This window comes from Prosopis cineraria, unplaced genomic scaffold (assembly GCF_029017545.1).
Source record: "Prosopis cineraria cultivar Desert tree isolate PC_DT_omini unplaced genomic scaffold, ASM2901754v1 PC6, whole genome shotgun sequence".
Taxonomy (NCBI): Eukaryota; Viridiplantae; Streptophyta; class Magnoliopsida; order Fabales; family Fabaceae; genus Prosopis; species Prosopis cineraria.
In genome coordinates this window covers 22,687,691-22,707,845 of record NW_026555337.1, presented here as the reverse complement: position 1 = coordinate 22,707,845, position 20,155 = coordinate 22,687,691, and the positions used below count along the sequence as shown (strand labels likewise).

At 35.1% G+C, this 20,155-nt stretch overlaps 1 protein-coding gene and 1 non-coding gene across 2 annotated transcripts; one reads left to right on the top strand and one right to left on the bottom strand.

The window, feature by feature from the left end:
• The first annotated feature begins 4,864 nt into the window (after window positions 1-4,864).
• LOC129314007 (uncharacterized) lies at window positions 4,865-6,324 on the top strand. Its single transcript, XM_054957387.1, has 3 exons — window positions 4,865-5,163; window positions 5,278-6,204; window positions 6,312-6,324. The coding sequence occupies exons 1-3, from the start codon at window positions 4,865-4,867 to the stop codon at window positions 6,322-6,324; spliced, it is 1,239 nt and encodes a 412-aa protein (XP_054813362.1).
• Window positions 5,256-5,361, bottom strand: LOC129314744 (small nucleolar RNA R71). Its single transcript, XR_008594252.1, has one exon. It is a non-coding gene; the product is annotated as a small nucleolar RNA R71 (small nucleolar RNA).
• Window positions 6,325-20,155: the final 13,831 nt, after the last annotated feature.

Below are 20,155 nucleotides of genomic sequence, written 5' to 3'. Positions count from 1 at the left end.
TCTGGACTTGCATACAGATGGCATTTAACTTACAAGATAGGGGTAGGATTACCACTTATGGATGGTGAAACTAATTGTTCTTTGAAGGGGCAAGCACTCCTCGATAATACGGTTTCCTCATGAATTACATGATATGGAATTCTATCATGTAATTATTGAGGTACGGGGTCTGAGTCTTTTTCTCAACATATAAGTGATTTAAAGAAACATTATGCGTTGGATTTTCTAGCAATTCTGGAGACTCGTGCTTCTACTTTGGAAGACTACAGATTTAATTGGGAAGTTGGGCTTTCATTTTTTGATCATGTAGATGCTGAAAGTTATAGTGGAGGAATCTAGCGCTTGTGGGATGGTAGTATAAAGAAGGTAGAGGTATTGCATAAACGTCGCCAATTCATGCATCTTACTATCAAAACTTTCAACAAGAGAGCTGGTAGTAGATGTCAGCATATTGAGAGAATATCTTGATAATTAATTTCTAAACATTTTGCATATTAAATTTGAACCATCTATATTAAATCCGAACTGTCCAAAGTGTATTTATCTAGATAGTTAATTTATAAAAAATTAATATTAAATTTGAATCTTTCATGTTGAATCTAGATTGTCCAAATTGGGGAATAGATTTACTAAAATTTATGTTTTTATAATTTTTCTTTTAGCAATTTTTATATTTTTTATTTTATAAAACATTAAAATATTAAATTTGGACCCTCCAAGTTTAATGTAGAGGGTCCAAATTTGGCTGCAGGTGCAGCCGAGGGGAGGATGAGGGAGGCTTCAAAGTAGAGAAGCCGAGTCCTACTTGAATGGGCTAAGATAGTTAAGTACCCAGGTGCTTGGGATGACCTAAGTCCTCCTTGATTGTGAATTCGGTAGCTATTTTGAAGACCCAATGTGATATATTTAAGCTTTTGAAAAAAAGGGATGAGGATATGGATATCACAGATTTGGGCATTGTAGGGCTTGCTTTTACTTGAATGAGGAGGCATTGAAGCTCATCTTGATCGGAGGTTTTTTTTTTTCCCCCCCTCAACAGCCAATGGATGTAGAAATTCAAAAATGTTACTATTTCTAATTTTCCAAGTTTAAGTTCGATCACCCTCCGATTTTACTCTGTATTGCTCTTAGCATGAGTTGGTGCATGGGGGGAGGGCCGCTTCGTTTTATACAAAAGGTGAGGCAAAACCTCAATCAATATAATGACAAGTAACCTTTTTATATATTAAAACTAACCAATATAAATGAAATCTAGTATCTACATAAATTTGTATCCACTATTTTTGTTATGAAACAAGTAGTAGGCAGCAATCAACATTCATAATTTAATTGGAGAAGAAGAAGGATCATCAACATCCATACAGTTTGATCATATAACAAAAATATAATTATTTGTTATCGATCACTGTCTCTTCACATCTTCATTCATTTTATTTTATTTTAATTTTACTATTTGCTTATATTTTTGTTATTACTTTTACTCTTCTTTATTTAAAAGTGTATAAATAAAAATTAAGAGTATAAAATTTACTAGTATAGTTTGATTATTTATTTGACCACTAGACCGTAAACCAATATAGCTTAATTGGTTTAATGATTTAATAATTAGTCTAATTTTTGATACTTTCTCTTGTTTGTTTTTTGCCCAATTTATTTTCTGTTGATATTTCCTTGTGCCTAAAATTAAATCATTGAAAATTCTTAACTAATTTTTAAGTAACACAACACTTATTTTTATCTATTTATAAAATGGAATTTATAATAATGTTAGAAAAATTTATGGCATATTTGAATTCTAACAAAAAAAAAAGATCTACATTATGCCAATTTTTTTTTTTTAATATCAAAAGAGGGAACTAGCCCCAAATTATAAACAAATCAAAGAGAATGGGAATTCAATTCCCAAGCATCACATCATTCAGCATCATAGCCCTTGAGAAAGTAGGGGCCGTGTAAAAAATTTTAGAATCAGTGAAACCATGTTTTGCCGGTGAATCTGCAGCTCCATTGCCATGACTTGGAATATACCTCAACTGAAAATTCCTCTTGAGACCCTAGAATGTCTCTAATCTCTATGAACATTATACTGACTCTGTCATGGTTGTGTTGAAACTTCACCTTCAATAGTCTCAACAAAGTAACTTTGAATCAGATTCAAAGATGATCCTAGTGTAGCCTATATCAGAAGCAATTTGAAGACTCTCAACAAGGCCCATTGTTCTGCCTCCAATACAGTACAAGAAGTAATATTGTAAGAGAAACCTACTATACATTCACCCTTCCCATCATGTTGTAATCCACCAAAGACAGCTTTGTTATCAACACTCGACACTGCCCCATCAACATTAATTTATACCATTGTGGTGGAGGTGGGGACTAACCCTTAATAACAGTATGTTTTTCATCACAGGAATCAAAAGCAAAATCCATCACACCATGTTTCCATGTATTGATGATAATAGAAGTGGGATCCAATGGTTTTTGGGAAGTCTGGTTTGAAAATAATTTCATTCCTCAAGTTCTATAACTTCCATAATGTTACTCCCCAAACTTAATTCCAAATAATAAAGAGGAGCCCAATTTCCTTTTCAGATTCATAGAAAACTTGAGTCATGAAGTGATGCAGAGAAGAATTCTAAAAAGGAAACATGGATAACAAGTTTACACTAGATTTGTGTTTTCCAAAATGGAATTCTTTAAGAATATGAAAAATACCTTCCTCCCTACTCTGGCACCAGTCACATTGTGAAGATGATTGTGCCCATTGACTCCTCCTTGCATTAGGTGGGAGTTTATTGTGGAAAGTAACACTCACAAAAAATTTAATCCTTTTTGCCCCTTGCCATTTCCAAATCAGCTTATAAATTGGGCTATACTGAGCATTATTAGTGATTACAATCATCTCACACACACTCCTTAATACGAACTTACTCGTGGGGTTTGCATTCCATGCCATTAAATCCTGCCCTAGGCGCTAGACTGGGCAATGTTGCAATCAAATGTTGCAAAATAGTGTTATTGACGATCCCCAAAAGCCTTGGAAAGTCCAATGTGCCATACTTGACCCACCATTCTACTTTACTAGACTCTTCTAGGGGTGTTAATGATATTATTATGCAAATATCTTTGATTTTCCTCCCTTGTAGAAGCCTAACCTGCCATCTGCTCACAAATGAAATGCCATAGAGGTGAGTCACCTTTATTAGCAACTAGGAGATTTTGTTCATCATGTAACTATTTTTTGCCGCAACACTATTAACCTCTAGAAGTTCATATTATTTCATCACATTTTCTTTAGATTCTAGTCCATTTTGGTTAATTGTATATTTTTATTACCCAATTTAGGAAAATGTGCATTTTGTTTTGGGCTTGTGTTCTTGGCTTTAATTTGATATTTTTAGCCTAATTTCATGTATTTTTAATTGAAGTTTTGATTAGAAGCATTTCTGGAGCTTTGTGGATGTTTTTGGAAGGCTTTTGGATGAAGAAATCAAGAGCAAAATGAATGATTTTTGTTAGCTGTAAAAACAGTAAAACTGCCAAAGTCGTCCCAAAGTCGTGACTTTCGTTCGCGACTTTCGCCGCTGTCAGAAAAACGCTGCTTTCATTTATCAGAAATTAGTTGGCTAGGATACATATAAGCTGAGAGCTCGACCCAGAACGCATTCTTCAGACTTTTAGACACTTTTGGAGCTTGGTTGTGCTAGGGTTTGGGCATTGGAAGAGTTGGGATCAAGAGATTGAAGCTTTGAAGACATTTGGAGCTCATTTTCTTTGGTTTTCTATTCCTCTTCCCTTTCCTCTCTTGTAATCTGAAATGGGTCCACTTATTTTGTATATTGTAGCTTGTGGATGATTATGAGTAGCTAAACCCTTTGTTCTAGGATTATTTGGAACCCTTGTATGGATTAACACCATATTTCTCCTCTCTTTTTGTGATTAATGATATATATGTGTTTATTTTACTCTTTCCTTAATGCTTCTACTTGATTGGCCACCATTTAGATGTTGGGTTCACTTAATTGATGCTTGAGAGGGCTAGGTTGAGTGTAGAACTTGGGTAAAATTGTGTAAGAACTTGATATTTGCATGTTGAATGGATGGTTTTGCTAGTAAGATAGAGATATACTTGCTAGCCTTGCATAGCCACATTAGGGTTGGTGTTTAAAATTGAGTTTTATTAATTGTAACAAGAGATTGGGCAATTAATTTAACTAAACACTTGTTCATGACTTGAGAGAGCTTGTCCAAGTATTTTTAGAACCCTAGGTTAGCACTTATTTTCATTAAAAGCATTTATGAGAGGAGGTAATTTTGGTGTTATGAAATGCAAGGGGGACAATTAATCCTAGGTCTCAATTTGTGTTGGAAGTTTGTGAATCACTCACTTTTCTTTATTTTCTAGTATTAGCTTCATAAGCAAAATCATTTTCACCTAACTTTGTGTAGCTCAACTTGATCAAATTTACTTAGTCTTTTGCTTGATCATTGTTTTTGAACAAATCCTCGAGGGAACGATACTTTACTTCATTATATTACTTGCTACGACCCGTGCACTTGCGGTGAGCAACAAGTTTTTGGCGCCGTTGGGGATTTGCTTTTGAAAATATTTTGGTCAACCTTAGACTAGTAATATTAGATTTCGCTTGAGCTTTGTAGATATTAGTTCTAGATTTTTATTTTGTCTTTGTTCAGTGCTTTTGTTTTAGTTTGATACTTCTTGGGTTGTTTCTTCTTCAGGTACCCATTTGGCATATGCAAGTCATAGGCCCAGAAGGATTGGAAGTGATACTTGAAGGATTGACAATCTTTGAAGAAACCGAGTCTCCTAATTCTGAAAGAACTCCTGACTTAATCGGGAAACATGGCAGAAGACCAGTATGACACCGCCTCAGTCAATGACTTTGCTAACCGGAATCTGAGGGGTACTCAATCTTGTATTCGAATGCCGGAGTTTCAAGCACATACTTTTGAGATCAAGCCCGCCATGATCACAATGCTTCAAATGAATGGTGTGTTTCATGGTCTATTCAATGAAGATGCTAACAAGCACTTGATGTCTTTTGTGGAAGTATGTGATTCTTTCAGACAAAATGGGGTGCCTAAAGATGTCTTGCGCTTGCGGTTATTTCCAATTTCTCTACAAGACAAGGCTAAAGAATGGTTCAACAATCTTCCCGAAGGTTCTATTGGTTCATGGGAGGATCTTGAGAACAAGTTTAGAGCCCGATTCTTCTCTGATGATAAAACAGTGGAAGCAAGAGATGAGTTTCTTAGCTTTAAGCAATATCCAGAGGAACATCTCTATGCAGCTTGGGAGAGATACAAGATGTTGATGAAGAAATGCCCTAATCATGGAGTGGACAAATGGGTAGTGATTCAGATTTTCTGTAATCGTCTGAATCCATCTTCGAAGGCCATGGTTGATTCTATCACAAATGGGGGATATCGAAATGTGCCTGTCAATGAAGTTTTTCGCCTCTTAGACCAATTGTCTGCGAATAACACTCAAAACACGGATAGAAGGAATACATCAATGGTGACTAGTGCTAAAGATGATTCCTCTTCCCAGATTGTATCCATCTTGAATGCAATGAACAAGCGTTTTGATGTGTTGGAATCTCAAATGCAAAGGGGAAATTCTCATAATGTGCATGCTGTCCAAGCCATTCCAACTGTGTGCAATCAATGCAATGATATGCACATGCCCGATCAATGTCCTCTTTATATGACCACTGAGTCTGTCAACTATATGGGCAAGTTTCAAAACCCTCACAACAACCCTTACTCTCAAACATACAACTCAGGATGGAGGAATCATCCTAATTTTTCATGGAGTCAAGGGAATTCTTCAAATCAACCTTCATCCTCTAATGTCAAGCCACTTCACCCTCCGGGTTTTCAAGCTCCACCAAAGCCAATGCCGGTTAAAGAAGAGGAGTCTAGAATGGAAAAGATGCTAGCACAAATCTTGAGTAATCAAGAGTCTGCAAGAGTTGAAACTAAGGCAACTCTTACTCTTCATGATACCGCAATCAAGAACCTCGAAGTGCAAATGGGGCAATTGGCTTCACAAATGAATGCTATGTCAAGAAGTAATCTCCCTAGTGACACCATTCCAAATCCTAAAAGGGATGGTAAGGAGGAGTGTAAAGCCATCACTTTGAGAAGTGGGATGCAATTACCCGAAGTTCTTATGCCAAGTGCAAGTGGTGTGAGTAGTGGTGCTACTAAGGTGATTGTTGATAATGAAGTGATTAATGAAGAAATTGTGGTTGAAGAGTGTGACAACTCGAAGAATAATCAAGAAGAGAAAAAGAATGAAGATCAAGCCAAAAAGGTTGGTGATGAGAAAAAGCAACTAGAGGCCAAGCTAAAATATGTGCCTCCACCACCTTTTCCTCAAAGGCTTAGGAAGCAACAAGAAGATGGCCAATTCAAAAAGTTTCTTGATATGTTCAAGCAATTGCATATCAACATTCCTTTTGTGGAAGCTTTGGAGCAAATGCCCAAATATGCTAAATTCATGAAAGATGTGCTCTCTAAAAAGAGAAGGTTCAATGAGTTTGAGACGGTTGCTCTAACCAAGAGTTGTACGGATATCATTAAGCAACTACCTCAAAAGTTGAAGGATCCCGGTAGCTTCTCAATTCCGTGTCATATTGGGAATAAATTTTTGGGTAAGGCATTATGTGATCTTGGAGCTAGTATCAATCTTATGCCTCTCTCTATTTTCAATAAATTGGAGTTGGGTGAAGCTAGACCAACAACCGTGACTTTGCAATTAGCGGATAGAAGCTTGGCTTATCCACGTGGTGTTATTGAAGATGTTCTTGTAAAAGTGGATAAATTCATTTTTCGGTTGATTTCATTGTCCTTGATTGTGAGGTGGATCGTGATATTCCTATTATCTTAGGAAGACCATTCTTGGCAACTGCTAGAACCTTGATTGATGTTGAAAAAGGTGAGCTTACTATGAGGGTGGATGATGAGCAAGTCACTTTTAACATGCACAAGTTGATGAAATCTCCCAAAGATCTTGAGCAATGCTTCTTTGTTGATATGCTTGATCAAGTTGCACAAGAAGAATTCAATAAGGCAATTCCTAATGATTTTTTAGAAGCCTTGTTACTAGGAGCTCAATTAAAGACTCAAGATGGAGAAGAGTGTATGGCTATCATGAATGCATCACCGGTTTATCCTAGAAACCGTGTCCAATTTGAATCTCTAGACTTATCTTCTCTTGGTAGACCATCTTTGAAATCCTCTATTGAAGAGCCACCATATCTTGAGTTGAAGACATTACCTTCTCATCTTCGGTATGTCTATTTAGAAGCCAACAACACTTTGCCAGTGATTATTGCTGCGGACTTGAATGAACAACAAGAAGAGCAACTTGTGGAAGTCTTGAAAGCTCACAAGAGAGCTATTGGGTGGACTATTGCCGACATAAAGGGTATTAGCCCTTCAATTTGCATGCATAAGATTTTTCTTGAAGACAATCATAAAACTTCTGTGGAACATCAAAGAAGGTTGAATCCTATCATGAAGGAAGTTGTGAAAAAGGAGATCTTAAAATGGCTTGAGGCGGGCATTGTCTATCCTATTTCTGACAGCTCTTGGGTGAGCCCAGTTCAATGCGTTCCAAAAAAAGGAGGCATGACTGTAGTGGCTAACACCCACAATGAGCTAATTCCTACTCGCACTGTCACTGGGTGGAGAGTATGCATGGATTACCGGAAGCTAAATGCGGCCACTAGGAAAGATCACTTTCCTCTTCCCTTTATCGACCAAATGCTTGACAAATTAGCTGGAAGGGAATTCTTTTGCTTCCTTGATGGGTATTCAGGCTATAACCAAATTGCCATAGCTCCAGAGGATCAAGAAAAAACGACATTTACTTGTCCTTATGGAACTTTTGCTTTCAAGCGCATGCCTTTTGGGTTATGCAATGCACCGGCCACTTTTCAAAGGTGTATGATGGCAATTTTCTCTGATATGATTGAGCAAACTATGGAAGTCTTCATGGATGACTTCACGGTTTTTGGGGATTCATATGAGGAATGTTTGATCAACTTGGCCAATGTGTTGAAAAGATGTGAAGAGACCAACTTGGTCTTGAATTGGGAAAAATGCCACTTCATGGTTAAGGAGGGCATAGTTCTTGGCCATAGAGTCTCCAAAAATGGCTTGGAGGTAGATAGAGCCAAAATTTCAGTGATTGAGCAACTTCCTCCACCTACTAATGTTAAGGGTGTGAGGAGTTTTCTTGGTCATGCGGGATTTTATCGCCGCTTCATTAAAGACTTCTCCAAAATAGTCAAGCCTCTTTGCACTCTTCTTGAGAAAGATGCTGAATTTAAATTTGATGATTCATGCTTGAAAGCATTTGAAGAGTTGAAGAAAAGACTTGTGTCTGCGCCTATCATGATGGCTCCTGATTGGAGTTTGCCTTTCATTGTGATGTGTGATGCTAGTGACTTTGCTGTGGGTGCTATGCTTGGCCAAAAGAAAGAAAAAGTGCTTCACCCAATTTACTATGCTAGCAGAACACTTGATGATGCTCAAGAAAACTACACCACAACTGAGAAAGAGCTTCTTGCAGTGGTGTTTGCTTTTACCAAGTTTAGATCGTATCTTGTGGGTACTAAGGTGACAGTTTACACTGACCATTCAGCTTTGAAGTACCTATTCAGCAAGAAGGAGTCTAAAGCAAGGTTAATTCGATGGGTACTACTTCTACAAGAATTTGACTTGGAGATTATTGATAGGAAGGGTACTGAGAATCAAGTGGCGGACCATCTTTCTAGGTTGAGTACTGATGCTCAACTTAAATGTAATGTTGTTATTGATGAAGCTTTTCCTGATGAGCAACTCTTTAAGGTTGACAATATTCAAACACCGTGGTATGCGGACATTGTCAACTATCTTGTTTGTGGCATCTTGCCCTTTGATTTGAAGTTTCATCAAAAGAAGAAGTTTCTCCATGATGCTAAGTTGTATTTTTGGGAAGAACCCTATCTGTTTCGCCAATGTGCTGATCAAATGATCAGAAAGTGTGTTCCTGAGTGTGAGCAACAAGAAATTCTAAGATGTTGCCATTCTTCTGACTATGGAGGCCACTTCGGGGGTGACAAGACAGCATCTAAAATCTTGCAAAGTGGTTTCTATTGGCCCTCTTTATTCAAGGATGCATATGACTTTGTTTTAAAGTGTGATAGGTGCCAAAGGATGGGTAATATCTCTAGAAGGAATGAAATGCCACTCAACAACATGCTTGAAGTAGAACTGTTTGACGTGTGGGGCATAGACTTCATGGGACCATTTCCCATGTCTTTCAACAATCAATATATCCTTGTGGCTGTAGACTATGTCTCAAAATGGGTCGAAGCGGCGGCATTTCCCACTAATGATGCTAAAGTGGTGCTCAAGTTCTTGAAGAAGCATATTTTCACCCGTTTTGGAGCACCAAGAGCCATTGTGAGTGATGGTGGTACTCATTTTTGCAACAACCAATTTCAATCTCTCTTGAAGAAATATGGTGTCAAGCACAAGGTTGCACTTGCTTACCATCCTCAAACTAACGGGCAAGCTGAAATCTCTAATCGGGAAATCAAGAAGATACTTGAGAAGACGGTAGGAGTGGCAAGAAAAGATTGGTCCACTAAACTTGACGATGCATTGTGGGCTTATCGAACGGCTTACAAAACTCCTATCGGCATGTCTCCATACCGGTTAGTTTTTGGGAAAGCATGTCATCTACCCGTAGAGCTAGAACATGGTGCTTATTGGGCTGTCCAAAAGCTCAACTTTGATTTTAAAGCCGTGGGTGAAAAGGAGACTTCTCCAACTAAATGAACTTGATGAATTTCGGTTAAATGCCTATGAGAATGCTAGGCAATACAAGGAGAAGACAAAGAGATGGCATGACAAGAAAATTTTATGCAAAGCATTTGAGCCAGGCCAAAAAGTACTCTTGTATAACTCTAGATTGAGATTATTTCCTGGCAAACTCAAGTCTAGATGGTCGGGACCGTTCAATGTGGTCCAAGCATTCCCTCATGGTGCTATTGAGCTAGAGAGCAGTGAAGGAGAAAGATTTAAAGTCAATGGACAACGAGTGAAGCATTACTGGGGTGGTGAGGTAGATCGTGAAGCAATTACCTTGCCCTTATCTGATGCCTCTTGAAGGAGAGAAGAGTCAGGCTGAATGACTATAAAACAAGTGCTACTTGGGAGGCAACCCAAGTCTAAACCTTATCTTTTGATTTTTCTTTTGTAGTTTAGTTGTTTTGGTGAAGTTATGTGTGATCTTGTCTCTTTTGTAGGTTAACAAGAAGATATGAGGAAGTATAAGCCTTTGGAGAAGCAAGAAATGTGCCTAAAGAACAAAAGAGCACAAAAGGAAGGAAAATTTCAGGGAAGTCAAGCTATTTAAGTTGTTTTTATGCTTATAACTTGTCTTGGTAATCATTTTGAGCTTATTGAAGTAAATGCAATTTTTTGTAGTTTGATTCTCATGAAAAATGGTTCTTTTTGGGGGTTGATTGCATTTAAATTGAAGGAAATTGTGTATGGTTGATGAATGATGGTTAGAGATTGATTTTGGAGTAAATTGAGTGCTTGGAAGAGGTTTTAAGGGGTGAATAAATCAGATTTTTGAAAACAAAGTGCTGCAGAATTTTACTGTCAAGAAAGTTCTGACACAAGTCATGACTTTGAGCTCACGACTTTGAAATTCCAGAGAAGGTCAAAGTCGTGACTTTCATTTCAGTCTTAAATCCAAAGTCACGACTTTCATCTCCTCTGGACCTGTTTTTAAAAAAAAATTTGATTTTTTTATATATAATATAATATTAATATATATATAATATTAATATATATATATATATATATTTTCTTTTCTGTCCTTTTCTTTTCTTTCCCTTATGTGTTATGTTTTATAGTATTTAAAAATAATATAATATATATATATATTTATATAGATATAATAGAAAAAAAATTTTTTCCTTCTTCTTCTTCTTATCCTTCCAGTTCTGCAGCTCTCTTATAAAAAAAAAACATATTCTCCCTCTCTTTTCCATTACAGCGCCTGTAGCTGGTCCTAAAAAAAAAAATTTCATCAGCTAACCTCACGGGCTTTATTCTTTGATTTCCCTGTCCGATTTGGTCCTGCTCTTCACGCTCTCACATTTCTGTCCAGTTCTATCATTCCCTTCATTTCCAGTCACCGTCGTTCCCCTGCTCTTCCACTGCCAGCATCCACGGTATCCCTTGCCAGATCGCTTCCTATCTCTCTTGATCCCTCTTCGGTTCTCTTCTCTAGCCCACGACGTACCCCATTTCTTCTCTTTCATTTCCTCATTCCCTGCCATTTTTGTTCAAACCAGATGTCTTCATCCTTGCCGTAAACCGCTGTTTCCTTCCTTTACTAGTCATCATTTTCGTTCAAATCATGGAGTGTTTCTTCTTCAAGCTTCAATCTTAGCTCAGAAGCATCTCGTTTCACAGCCATTTTCATTGGAGCTACACTATTCATGCCCGTTTACTACTGTAGCTCCCTTTCCGCCATAGTTATTCGTGGAAGCTTGAGGGTGTCTCTTTGCCATTTGTCTCTGTTTCTCCTCCACAAGCTTAAACCACAGCCCCTGTCTCTGCCATAGTCCTCTCTTAAACCCACCTTCATTATTTCTTCCTCTCATCTCCAGCACTCCCTTAGTCGATCTTCCTCGGTCTCTCCTTTACCCTCATATCTTAGCTCCTCTTGATTCGTTGCTGTCAATCGATTTCATCCACCATTTTCGTTTCAAACCACTCACCAATAGCCACTGCTCTTCTCGTCGTCCATTCGTTGTCGTGTGTCAACCTCAAGTGGTTGAGCTATCGTCTCTCTGCTTGCTCACAGGTTCTGAATCTATTGATTTTTTTTCTTTTTTCTTTCTTTCTTTCTTCTCTACCTTTCCACTTTGATTGGGCTATTTTGATCTGATAAGGATGTAGAAATGTCAAACCATTATTTTCCTTTGATTGCTGATCGAACTAAATGCAAATGTGGGGTGAGTTTGCAAGAATGCAATGTTCTTTTGAGGATTCTTTGCACTGTCATTTTGCCATTGTCGTTGTTGCCTTTTATCTGCCTGTGCTGCTTAAACTTTGACCCGTGAGCTTAAGGCTTAAATCCTGTATTTTGAATACTCAACGGAAGATACTATTGTTAGTTTTTGAGTCTGGACATGTTATTGTGGCTAGTTAAATTGTTGAAGGGATAGGATTGATATTGCCTTGCTGGATATTTTTCCTAGTTGAATTAAACCTATTGTAAAATGGCTATTGGAGGATTCAACTTGATTGAGGCATCTTTTGTAAGTGCTGTGATTCAAATTGACAAGAATTATGCAATCATGTTGCTATTTGGTTCTAAATTTGGATAGTAAGCAAGTGTACTGCATTGAATTTTAAGCTCTATTCCTGGCATTTTTTTTTCTCTCAAAGTTTTGTGGGTGTGATTGGCTATTTATGTATTGACAATTCCATTTTTGGCTTACTTAGAAGGATAAAAAGAGTGATATGTTGGCATACTTGTACAAGTTGAATTTGGTAAGCATGAATGAGCTATTTTTCTTTGGTTGAATGCTCTCATTATGAAACTTGAGCTTATGATTGTGACTTGTGTTCAACACTCACTGTCATGCTTCTTAATTCTGGACTTGGCTTTGCTCTTCATGTTTTAAATCCTTAGTTCAAATCTGTTATGTGGAAGCTAGACCTTGTTTAAACATGTTATGTAAAGTGCCATTTTGTGCTAGCTTCATTTAATCATGTTTGCTTTAAGTTTGAACCTTTGTTCTTCCTTATACTGGCTGTTGCTCATTGGTATTTCATTGAGTGCTTTCTTGCAGGCTATGGGTAAGAAAAGTGTCCCTCTTTCTAAAAAAGCCAAGGTCATTGAGGTTGGTGAAAGTTCTAAGGGATCGGGATGGGATAAAACCCGATTTGCCACTGCTGCGATTCAAGACTATTTTGAGCAAAATTTGAAGGAGAGAAAAATAGTTCAAGAAAGACCTTTCCCTTTGAGATGGTTTGAGCAATTCTATAATGATTTGCATGATGTGTATCATGCCACTAGCCTCATCCGTGAACAGAGCCATGCCTCTCAGCCACTTGTGGAAGCTTTCTATGCCTACGCTGCTTGCAAGGATACCTTGCGATGTAAGGTACAGGGCAAATGGGTAGAAATCACTGAGGACACATTTCGAAAGGTGTACAACCTTTCTCCCATAGAAGAGTGCCAATATACTGTCTACAAGAATGATAGAACTCAATTGCCATTTGATGATGTAGTCCGAGTGCTATGCCTTCCTGAAAAAAATATTTGGCAACATGACACCTATGGCAATCCCAAGAGTATTCTACGCTATAATCTGAACAGGACAACTCGTATTTGGTGGCACTTCTTGGCATCTAATGTGATCCCAGTAACCCATATGAGCGATGTGACTGTTGATCAAGCTGCCCTGTTATATACCTTGATGATGAGGCAACCTGTTGACTTTCCAAAAATCATGTTTGAGTATATGCGAAAGTTGCCTAGAAGCAGATATCGCAAGCAGCCATTTGGGTTCCCACACTTGATTACTCAAGTATGCTTAGAGAAGAAGGTTCCCACTTATCCGAAGGATCTCATGCTCCCTCCTTTGCCCAAGTTCAATTATAGAGAAATTCGATGTGCTGAGGGACCAAGAGGAAATCAAGCTGCGGATGGTAGGAGGCATATTGATCCACCTCATGTTGAGCCTACACTGAGCAACCTCATAGCACTCATCCAGAACATGCATGAGGGCCTCCAGCGCCAGCTGGATCGGATTGACTTCAGGCTCCACCACATTGAGTTATTCTTGCACCAGAGATTTCAAATGGACTTGCCCGAGGAAGAAGAGGCGGCCAATACTGATGTTGGCCAAGACTCGGACACTCACACTGACTAGCTTCACCCTTCCTTACTTTACTGCCTTTTATTTTTGTTTTTAATTCTAATTAGCTGTTGATTAGTTCTTTTTGGGTAAATATGGTTAGCCATAATCTTCTGATATCTTTTGTGCAGGGCTAACTTTGATCTTTTTGTAGCTAATATGTGATACCTTGACTAATCTCTTGCAACTAATTACTCTATGATAACTTGTGTACATGCTGGTGTAGTTAGTTGTATTTTTGGATTGCCTGTGGATATATCTCAATTATACTGTTACAGGTTTCTAGATTTTTATGCCTCTCATGCACCTTCTTTTTGGTTGTTAAGTTGCATGAGAGAGAGCCCTCATTTTACCCTTTTGACAGTGCGGACACTGTTTAATTTAAGTTTGGGGGTGAGGGTATTATTTTGGTTGATTTGACATGAACTTCAATTTTGAAACTTAGTTATTTATTGTTCCTCTCTTTTAAAATTTGAGCTAGATTGAGAAATTATTTGTTGAATAGAATGTGTGATCCAATGATAGAACGTTGCTTAAACTGTATGTTTTATAGGAAGTTGTGATAAATATTTTGGCATGCTTGATTTGCAGGGTTAAGGCTTGCTTTCTAATAATTTTGTGAAATTTTCTTTTGCACTTTTGAACCAGACAATGATTTGAATGCCTCTATTAGGAAATTATGTGGCAAGTTTATATGCATTTTCTCTCTCAATTGAGAAACTCTAGAACCTATCTTGGAATCTCTTGAGGCATTTTAATCACTTTGCATGATACTAAAATATGATTTGGGCATTCTTTCAATTGCGTTTGAGCCTTTCAAGCCCACCTATTGCATCATTTCCACTTGAACCCCTTTTGAGCCTGGAATTGAAAATCTTATGTATTTTTTTTTGAAACCTTCATTAGACCCTAGCCTCTATAATTTGAAAAACCATGAACTACCTTACTCTTGAGATAAGTGATAAAAAAAAATTTTTTGTGCTAGTAGGGCAGTTTGTTTTAGTTGTTCAAGGAGGTGTTGTTATTGTAAATTTGGGTGTGAGGAATGGAAATGATTGTGCTCCTAAAAAAAAAAAGAAAAAAAATATATAGAAATATACATGAAAAAAAAAATTGCAATGAAAAAAAAAGAAGAGTTTCAATATCAATAAATTTGGAGTACAAGGAATGGTATTTGGGATAAGTTTGGGGGAAAGTATTTGGCTAGCAAGAATGGAATGGTTGGCTTCTCATTGTCATTTATCTCAAGTTCTTTGAATTCCATTTATCCTTTCATTTCAATAAGCCCAAAACCTTTGGCCACGCTACAAGCTTACAAAGTCCCATTGATTTTGAATTATGTGAAGTGATCTTTTAGTGGAGAGAGAAGAAGAGTTTAGGCATATGAAGTCTTGATATTGAGCTTGTTCTATGCATATTAAGTTGTTACATTTTGACTTGATATTTGCAGGAAAATTGTTCTCTGGTCTCACACACACACATTTCCAAATTGTTGGAAAGCATGATCTTAATTTGTGAATTGGGCATTCCTTTATATTTCACTGCTATCCTCTTTAACATATATTTGGAGCAACTAGTGAGGATATTTTCATGCATGCTTAGTAGATGAATAATTAGTCAATCTAGTTGTTTTATTACTTGTTTTACTCGAGGACGAGTAAAAATCTAAGTTTGGGGGTGTGTTAACCTCTAGAAGTTCATATTATTTCATCACATTTTCTTTAGATTCTAGTCCATTTTGGTTTAATTGTATATGTTTTTATTACCCAATTTAGGAAAATGTGCATTTTGTTTTGGGCTTGTGTTCTTGGCTTTAATTTGATATTTTTAGCCTAATTTCATGTTATTTTGATTGAAGTTTTGATTAGAAGCATTTCTGGAGCTTTGTGGATGTTTTTGGAAGGCTTTTGGATGAAGAAATCAAGAGCAAAATGAATGATTTTTGTTACCTGTAAAAACAGTACAAAACTGCCAAAGTCGTCCCAAAGTCGTGACTTTCGTTCGCGACTTTCGCCGCTGTCAGAAAAACGCTGCGTTTCATTTATCAGAAATTAGTTGGCTAGGATACATATAAGCTGAGAGCTCGACCCAGAACGCATTCTTCAGACTTTTAGACACTTTTGGAGCTTGGTTGTGCTACGGTTTGGGCATTGGAAGAGTTGGGATCAAGAGATTGAAGCTTTGAAGACATTTGGAGCTCATTTTCTTTAGTTTTTCTATTCCTCTTCCCTTTCCTCTCTTGTAATCTGAAATGGGTCCACTTATTTTGTATATTTGTAGCTTGTGGATGATTATGAGTAGCTAAACCCTTTGTTCTAGGATTATTTGGAACCCTTGTATGGATTAACACCATATTTCTCCTCTCTTTTTGTGATTAATGATATATATGTGTTTATTTTACTCTTTCCTTAATGCTTCTACTTGATTGGCCACCATTTAGATGTTGGGTTCACTTAATTGATGCTTGAGAGGGCTAGGTTGAGTGTAGAACTTGGGTAAAATTGTGTAAGAACTTGATATTTGTATGTTGAATGGATGGTTTTGCTAGTAAGATAGAGATATACTTGCTAGCCTTGCATAGCCACATTAGGGTTGGTGTTTAAAATTGAGTTTTATTAATTGTAACAAGAGATTGGGCAATTAATTTAACTAAACACTTGTTCATGACTTGAGAGAGCATGTCCAAGTATTTTTAGAACCCTAGGTTAGCACTTATTTTCATTAAAAGCATTTATGAGAGGAGGTAATTTTGGTGTTATGAAATTCAAGGGGGACAATTAATCCTAGGTCTCAATTTGTGTTGGAAGTTTGTGAATCACTCACTTTTCTTTATTTTCTAGTATTAGCTTCATAAGCAAAATCATTTTCACCTAACTTTGTGTAGCTCAACTTGATCAAATTTACTTAGTCTTTTGCTTGATCATTGTTTTCGAACAAATCCTCGAGGGAACGATACTTTACTTTCATTATATTACTTGCTACGACCCGTGCACTTGCGGTGAGCAACAAACACCTCAGCCCAAAGACCTTTTAAACTAGAAATAAGATTCTGAGCAAGCTTCGTACCATAGGCCTCATTGAGGGAGATCAAATTATGGAATTCAAGGCCCCCAAACTTTTTTGATTGCTTGATACTGCCCCATTTGATTGTTTTAGAAAATAAAATAAAAATAAAAATACAGGAAAGGAGAAGGCAAAAAAAAAGACCTTTTTTTTTCCGTGATGAGATGAATTGCAACCTTCAAGGTCATTAATGTATAGTTTGCTGAACATTTACTACAAAAAAGAATAAGTTTTGTTGGTGACTTTTAACAGTGAGAAAAAAAATCGCCACCAAAAGTTTGCTTTTAGCGACGACCATTGGAAGTCGCCATTAAAAGTGGATCAATGTTGCCGCTAAAAGTGGCCACCAAAAATAAATTTTAGCGATGACTTTTAAATGCTACTACCAAAGGCCACCTTTTAGTAGCGATTTTAATTGTTGCCGCTAAAAATCACTTTTAGCAATAACAAATTGTTGTTGCCAAAAGTATTTTCATAAAAAATTAAGACTAAATTATACATTTAGTCCTTTAACTTTATACAATATTTTATTTTAGTCCCTTAATGTTATAAAATATCTTTTTAGTCCTTCAACCCTAATAATATTTATTTTATCTTGAAAAATTTTTATATTAAATTTTCAAATATTGATAAAATATTTTCAAATATTGATATGTTAAGTTTAATTTTATAAAATAACATTGATTAACAAAAAAATAATCATTTGAAACTAATAATGTTAAGTTTAAAGGACTAAAAAGATATTTCATAAAATTAAAGGATCAAATTGAAACTTTAAATAAAGTTAGAGGACTAAAAGTATACTTTAGTCAAAAATAATTAAAAAACTTAAAAATAATTTATGTAATTACTTTTAGAGGCGATAATCCGTCATTGCCAAAAGTATTTTTATAAAAAATAAAATAATTTATATAATTACTTTTTAGCGATGACAAAATGTTGCCGACAAAATTATTTTCATAAAAAATAATTAAAAAATTAAAAATAATTTATGTAATCATTTCTAGTGGTGACAAATAGTCTCCCCCAAAAGTATTTTTATAAAAAATAATAAAAAACTAAAAATTATTTATGTAATCACTTCTGGTGGTGACAAACCGTAGTTTCCAAAAGTATTTTCTTAAAAAAATAATTAAAAGTATTAAAATAATTCATGTAGTTACTTTTTATTGGCAACATTTTGTCACCGCCAAAAGTATCTTCATAAGAAACTAATTAAAAACTATAAATTATTTGTGTAATTATCTTTTTTAGTATTTTCATAAAAAAATAAAAATAAAAATAATTTATGTAATTACTTTTAACGCTGACAAACTGTCGCTACCAAAAGTATTTTTATAAAAAATAATTGAAAAATTAAAAATAATTTAGGTAATTACTTTTCACGGCCGTAGTTTGTTTCAGCCAAAAGTATTTTCATAAAAAAAATATTTAAAGAATTGAATTTTTTTATAAAAATTAATTTACATAATTATTTTTGGCGGCAAAATTTGTTGCTACTGAAGGTATTTATATACAGAATGAGAAATAAATAATATTAAAATGTTAAAATTATATATAAATACTTACTTATTTACATACATATACATAAATAACATTAGAATGTTAAAAGTGTTATAGATGTTATAAGATGCAAATAGCATTGCAGACTACTTGACACATAGTGCACTTGATACGTGGGTTGGTATACACATGGTATCTACTCCATTTGCTGAGCTCTACTTTTCACTACCACATGATTATTTAAATAAGATGCTTCATATTTAATGGTTATTTAAAATAAGAAAAAAATAAAATAGGTCAAGAATAATTGATGGTTTTTTGAATTATGGATGAAATTATGTATAAACTTATTAACGTTTATTTATTTTAAATTGTAAAGTTATTAGGAAGTATTCTCAATTAAAGAGACTTTAATAAAAGTCTAAACTAATTTAGATCAATCATAGATAATATTTCTTCTATTTTAATTATGAAATATTCACTTAGATTTTTAATTTGAGGTTTTTTTTGTTTAGCAACTACTTTTAGTTTATCACATGCCCCCCATTTCCTATCTTAAAGATAATAAAAAAATAGTTGTTGAAAATGACTATTAACAAAAAATTTATGATTAAAATAAATTTTTTATTAAAATATTTTTTAAGATAATTGAAAATTTTTAAATGAAATTTATTTTTAATAAAAGAAGGGGAGATGTTTAACTTGGGAGAAGATAAAATTTTAATAATTTATTTATTAGTTTTTGAGAAAAATATGGAAAAAGGTAAAAGATATTTAATGTAAGCTAATATAATATATACTTATAAATAAATTATATACTTAATTATTTTTATTTAAAAATAAAAATAAGATTTAAAAATTGGTGAAAATGTTTATAAGAAAATCATTTAATATTTAAAAATAATTTCATTTTAAGTTCATTTTCCCAACAAAAATATTTTTATTAAAAAATTATATATATATATACACTCATAAATTATTTTAACATATTAATAAATGAAAATAAAATAAATACTTATGTATATATTTTTAATAATATATTATTTGATATACGTGTATGTAGTTAAATAATATATATTTAATTTTGTACATAATAACTGTAGGTGTATATCAGTTCAACTGGCAAAAATAGAGGACTTGAGGCTTCGGAAGTGTAGGTCAATAGCTCAAATCCTGGCTTAGGCATACTTCATAATGAATATGTAATGTGACACGTGGTGGTGATGTGGTGTGACATGGCACAAGTTGTCAGGTGATGTGGTGCACACATGGCGAACCAAAAACTATTAGTGACAAGATTTTTGTTGGTGACCCTTTAGCAGTGGAAAGACATTGCTAAAAACCTTTAGCAATCAAAAATTATTAATTTTTTTTTTTGCAGTGATTTAAACAAGGTACATAACACAAAGTTACTAGACTAACTACTTTGAAAGGCCTAGACCATGGGGCTATAGCATAAATATAAAATATGTTGACAATTTTATAATTTATCATTCAATTTGCTTTTAAAAATAAAATGAAAAGAAAAGAAAAGTCCTATATATGTTAAAAAATGGGAGTTTTTGGCAATGATGAGATTGATTACAACCTTCAGGCTAGGGCACAGGGTAACTCAAGGG

Excerpts from the sequence above, each read along its gene's own strand:
- LOC129314007 (XM_054957387.1), top strand. The coding sequence starts at position 4,865 with ATGGCAGAAGACCAGTATGACACCGCCTCAGTCAATGACTTTGCTAAC. Across the intron at positions 5,164-5,277 it reads CAAGACAAGGCTAAAGAATG|CTTTAAGCAATATCCAGAGG; the intron begins GTTCAACAATCT and ends TGAGTTTCTTAG.